At 36.9% G+C, this 6,000-nt stretch overlaps 1 protein-coding gene across 1 annotated transcript in view; it reads left to right on the top strand.

Annotated features, from left to right (window-relative positions):
- The window catches only part of GALC (galactosylceramidase), a 76,381-nt gene that overhangs the window by 21,789 nt on the left and 48,592 nt on the right, over nucleotides 1-6,000 (top strand). Inside the window, exon 7 of the mRNA XM_069092377.1 lies at nucleotides 4,868-4,998. Within this exon, the coding sequence (XP_068948478.1) occupies nucleotides 4,868-4,998 (131 nt within the window). The remainder of the gene's footprint in view (nucleotides 1-4,867; nucleotides 4,999-6,000) is intronic.

The following is a 6,000-nucleotide window of genomic DNA, read 5'->3' as shown; positions in this document are numbered from 1 at the left end:
CACTTCTCAAAATGAGCCCCAAAACAAAGCCTCACATCAGGGCTTATATAGCCTTCTCTTGGCTCAGAGAATGTAACAACCTTATTGACTCACTAGCCAATCAAGAAGTATCTACTGAAAAACAAGCCTCCCACCCCAGGCTCCAGGTGCACTTTAGCCTAGGGGCAGGGAAGATCTTAAAAATTTACATTCCCATTACAAGTACTCATATCAATGAGATCATGAGTCTTTTGGAATTATTGAAGTAATTGATTTTATCAATAGATCACTATTATTAGTGATCCAAATAGATTGCATTTGTGTTATATAGAACTTCAGTTTTGTGTTTTTTTTTTTTTTTTTTTTTTTTTTGAAAACAGTTTGGGTTTAATTTACTTGCCCAAGGTAAAATGGTTTTTTTTTTTTTTTTTTAAAGCAATTGGGGTTAACTAACTTGCTCAAGGTTACAAGGCCAGGTGTTTCTGAGTGGATGCTAAGTGTCTGAGCCCAGGATTCGATCCTCAGGTCATCCCGACACTGGGGCCAGTGCTCTTACTTGCTGTGCTACCTGGCTGCCCCAACATGGCTAGTTTTTATGTTAAGTGTCTGAGGTCGGATTTGAGCTCAGGTCCTCCTGACTCCAGGGCTCTATTCACTTAGGCACCTAGCTACCCCACTTCAATTATTTTTTTAAAGGTGTATGAGGCATCTATATATATAGAACACTGGACAGGAAGACAGTAAGACCTAAGTTCTAATCTCTCTTCAGGCATTTAGTGTCTGTATGACCCTGGGCAAGCCCACTTAACTTTTCTGGGCCTCAGTTACTGATCCTGTAAAATGAATGAGAAGACCTCTAAGATCTTCCATCTCTAAATCCTAGTACTGGATCCTAGTACTGGATGAAAGGCAACATGGCATGGTGGGTAGAGAACTGGCCTCAACTCTATTCAGATGTTGATTCTGACACATCCTGGCTGTGTGACCCCAAGAAAATCATTTAAATTTTTAAAGAATTTTTTCATTTAAATAAGAAACTAAATTGCAGAGTATGTCCAATGATTCTGTCTCTGGTTCTTTGGTATTTGAACTCTTTCTGTCTAATTGAAGTATTTTTTCTTTCACTTAGAAGCTTCAGACTTTGGCTATTGCGTTCTAGGTATCTTCATTTTGGGGTTTCTTTTAAGTGTTAGTGGTTGGATTCTTTCTAGTTGCCATCTGGTTTTAATAGATTTGGGCAGTTTTCTTTTACGTCTTCCAAAAGTATGGTGTCGAAAAGGTTTTTTTTTGGTCATGGTTTTCAGAGATTCCGATGGTTCTTAACTTTTCCAAGTCAGTTTCAGTTTCCTCTATTTTTTCCAGTCTTGACATTGTTCTAATATTCCTTGTTATCTTATACAATCATTGAGTTCTATTTTTTCCATTTTATTTTTCAGGGTGTCTACTACTTGAGTAAAGTTTTTTAAAAACCTTTTCTGAGCTAATTTCCTTTCAGTTTTTTTCTTCTGAGATACTCATTTCATTTCTAATTTCATTAAAAAAAAATCTCATTTCCTTTTTACTAGCCATCCTTGTGACCTGTGTGTCTATTTTTTCCCCCAGGGCTCTGTTTATAGTTTTTGTGGGTTTGCTTTCTTTTTCTGGATTTGATGGGGGTCGGGATCCCAATAGATTCAGCAGGAATTCTGATCTTATGTAAGACCAGAAAACCTGCAATATTGGCTGGAAAGAATTCAAGGTCTAAGGCTTAATTGGAGGGAGAGTTGTAGAAGTTTATTGTTAGCTTCTATGAGAAGTGGTCAAGAGTCCTTTAGGGGACCTGTGAGTGAGAGGGGTACATGCTTTTACCTTTAAAGGGTAGGGCTGCCATTGTCAGGGCTGACCTTACAGGAGGGGCCTCAATGCATAGACAAAGGTCAGAGCTGACCAAGAGGAGCATGTGAATAGATAGTTTAGATAAGATTTGGGCCAGGGTGAAGGAGACAAAAGGCAAGGATAAAGGAGGGTGTGGGCCAGGCCTGGGAAGAAATCTAGAGATTAAGTAAGAACAAAAGGTGTTGCCTAGGTAGAGTGTGGGATAGGGAGAAGGGGCAGAGCTCAGGGGTGGGAAAGGACAAATTACAAATTCACAGACTGGTTTTACAAGTTGGTTTGACCCCAGGTACCCCATCAGATTGACCTTTTGGTCTTCTGGCAGCATTTCTCCCTTGTTTTGGATATTTTCTTCTGTTTTCTCCTATTATTTTCAGCCTCAGCTCTTGGCTTGGGATTTTGTACATAGGTTAGTCCATCCCATAGGTTGGCAAATCTACATGGGACTGTTTATTTTAGGCTTTAATTGTTAGCATCTTTCTATCTTCCTAAGGTGTCTAGTGCTTTGAGGAGTGCACGTCTAGGTTGTAACTTCCTGAGTCTCTAGGGGCTGGTTTTGTCCTTATCTTGTTCTGACAAGTCAGGCTCTGGGCGAAGGCCTCTAAGTATTGTAGCTTGTGATAACTTGCATTTCTCAAGACTTCAGGCTGGCTGACTTAAGGTGCATTTGTGGGAACTCATGCTGGCTTCCTCAGTGCGGCTCCCCCCTACCCACATAGACCCTTTTACTTGTGCTCCCATTGGCTTTGCTGCCATGGGTGTACTTTTCAGATCTTGAGATTTCTAGCTAGTTTACCTGAGTTGGTGCTGACTTCCCTGGCAAAATTCATCTTTGCCAACTTGTTTTTAAATGCAGTTTTGGACTGAATAGAGGAGGTTACTTCTTTCTCTCTTTGGTTTTCTTTAACATTCATCTTTCTTTGATTTTTAGATGTTTGCTGGGGTTCACATGGGAGAGCTAGGCTTCTCTGCTGTCACCATCTTTGACTGGAAGTATTAGTGGAATTCTTACATAAAGTCCTTAAAGGTCTTATCAAAATCCTAGCCATCCTTCAAGTTCCACTTCATAAAGGCATCTGTAGCTACTTTATGCAGATTTCTTTTTTTAACTGCTATAAAATATAGCTGTATTTAGCATTTTTACACAATTTATCTGTGTATATGTTATTGTGTTCATGTTTAAAGCAGTGCAATGCCTGGCACTTTATTATTATTATTTTGCTTTTTGGAGGTCAGTTGGGTTAAGTGAATTGCCCAAGGTCACATGGCTAGTTGTGTTAAGTGTCTGAGGCTGAATTAATTGAATTCATGTCCTCCTGACTCCAGGGCTAGTGCTCTATTCACTGTGCCACCTGGCTGCACCCCCTGGCACATTATTAAATGCTATATAAATGATGTTGTTGTTCAGATTGTTTCAGTTGTGTCTGACTCTTCTTGAACCCATTTAAGGTTTTCGTGGTGAAGATACTGGAGTAATTTGACATTTCCTTCTCCAGCTCATTTTATAGTTGTGGAAACTGAAGTAAACAGGGCTAAGTGACTTGCCCAGGATCACAAACTAGTAAGTGAGGCCAGATTTGAACTCAAAGAGGAATCTTCCTGGCTCCAGGCATCATACTCTAGCCACTTCACCACCTAGCTGCCATATAAACATAGGATATTATTATTAGTAATAAATTACAAATTATAGTCAATTATTAATTAAATCATTAACAATTATTGTAGTTAATAATTATTAATATGCTAGTTTTTCTTTCCCAGAGAGTAGAGATTGTAGTTTTTACTTTGTATTCCCCCAAATCCCTAATATCACCTATATATCTATCATTATTTTTTCCTTGTCAAATACTTTATTTATTTTCAATTACCTGTAAAAAGTTTTAAACATTAGTTTTTTTCACTTTGAGTTCCAAATTCCCTCCCTCTCCTACCCCCTTATGAGAAGGCAAACAATTTGATATAAGTTATACCTGTCTAGCATTATTCTTGATTTCCTGTATAACTTAATTTGCTGTTAACACCTATTACTGCCTGATCTACAAAAAGATGTTATTCTTTGTCTTCTTTTAGTAACAGTAAGAACAGCATTTTTCATGTTCAGTGTAATGCAAAGTGATTTTTCTCCTAAGAACATTAATGTTTTTAGACCAGTCTTTTTCATCTTTGGACTTTTTTTTGTCACATTGTATAGATTAATTTTAAAGTAATTACATTATTTATCTTTTAAGGTAATGTTGCATTGAAGCTTAAAATTAAAATTTCATGTATAAGTTTGTGCACACAAATGAGATGTTTAAAGTATCTTTTCCCTTTCCATCCCTTAGCCCTACCTTGAACCATCTTTATAATTAAAAAAACTTAATGGGGAAAAAAAGCAGTTCAGCATAACTACTTTTCACAACAACCAAATCTGACAATCCATGCCATATTGCCTATCTGTAGTTCCCCACTTTTATAGTGAAGGGAAGAAGTTAACAGTTTCCCCAGCTTTCCCTTGGGGTCAGACTTACAAATTAGAACTGCAATTAGAACTGTAATGTTCAGTTGTGATTTTGTTTTTACCCCATTGTTGTAATCACTGTGTATATTGTTTGACTGGCTTTTCTTTGTTCTTCATTCATATGCGTCTTCCCGTGACTTTTTCATAGTCATATTTTTTTTACCATGTAGCTATATTCCATTACATTCACTTACTACAACTTGTTTAGCCATTCCTTGATCAATGAACACCAGCTTTTTTTTTTTAAGTTCTTTGCTACTATAAGGAGTGATGCTCTGAAAATTTTTGTATCTGTGGGACCTTTTTACCCATCTTTGACCTACTTGGGATATATTGCCCAATGGCAGGATCTCCAAACTAAGAATTTTTGACTTTTTAGATATATTAGGTTGTTATTCTTTTAAAAAAAATTAATAAATCACTACCTATTTCTGAGAGTCATTTAACGAAATTGAAAATCCATTCCCTGTTTCTGCTTGTTGTTTTGTTGGATGTGTGTTTTTTTTCTCCCTAAAGGTGTTAAGAAAAACGCTTTATCAATATGGCCTGGACAGAGTGAAGATCATAGCCAGCGATAACCTCTGGCAGCCCATTTCCTTTGCTATGTTACGTGATCATGAACTCATGGAAGCCATCGATGTTATTGGGTAGGAAATGCTTGAGTCTAGTTATTTTCTGTTTGCCTTATATATTGTGAGTTTGTTTGTCTTTTCCACATTAGACTGCATCTTTACAGATGTTATCTGTTTAAGTATATTTTTGATAAGACATTTGCATCAGATAGATTGGTGCTTTTGTTTTTTAATATGTTAGTATTATTTTTAGCTCTTTTTATCATAGCATAAGTATAGATAGATAAGAGGTTTTTGAGAATTTGTAAATCCGTGAAAGGTTTTGAGTCTGGTAGTAAGATGTCTAGTTCATTAATATAGAAACAAATTAAGCTATATAGCAGGAGTCCACTTTAGTATAATGTTCTTATTAGATGAAATTGCCTTCCCTTGATGTGCATACATTAAGGCTATCTAGATTCATAATCTTGCCTTGATTTAATTTTAGTTTTTGTTTTGTTTTACCCCTCATCTTCTATTTTCCTTATTATTTTGCTCCTTGATCCCAGTTTTTTTTTTTTTTAAAGCAATCGGGGTTAAGTAACTTGCTCAAGGTTACACGGCCAGTTATTTCTGGGTGTGGTGCTGAGTATCTGAGTCTGGATTTGATCCAGGTCATCCGGACACTGGAGCCAGTGCTCTTACTCGCTGAGCCACCTGGCCGCCCTGATCCCAGTTTTAAATCTTAGCATTTTCAAGCGACCTTAATCTAGCACAGCCGTTTCATTTTATAAATGTCAGCACAGTGCCTAGTACACAGTAAACACAATAAATACTTGTTGAATGACTGTTGACTGACAAACAGGGAAACTTAAACATTTATTAAATGTGTGCTCTGTATAGGAAACAGTTCTAGTTTCTGGGGGAGATATGAAAATTGAAAAAAAGATACTTGGTCCTTACTTTTATCAGTCTTCATTAGTTAACAAGATTTTTTTTAATGATTACTATGCCCTGGATACCATGCTAGGTGCCAGTGAAATAATCTCTGCTCTGAAGGAGCCTTTATCTTATCAGGGAAGACAGCAAATTTACATA

The sequence above is a fragment of the Petaurus breviceps genome, unplaced genomic scaffold (assembly GCF_028583685.1).
Source record: "Petaurus breviceps papuanus isolate PSGF00001 unplaced genomic scaffold, PetGlider_PUasm1.0 189, whole genome shotgun sequence".
In the NCBI taxonomy this organism is placed as follows: domain Eukaryota; kingdom Metazoa; phylum Chordata; class Mammalia; order Diprotodontia; family Petauridae; genus Petaurus; species Petaurus breviceps.
This window is presented reverse-complemented; position numbering and strand designations above follow the sequence as displayed.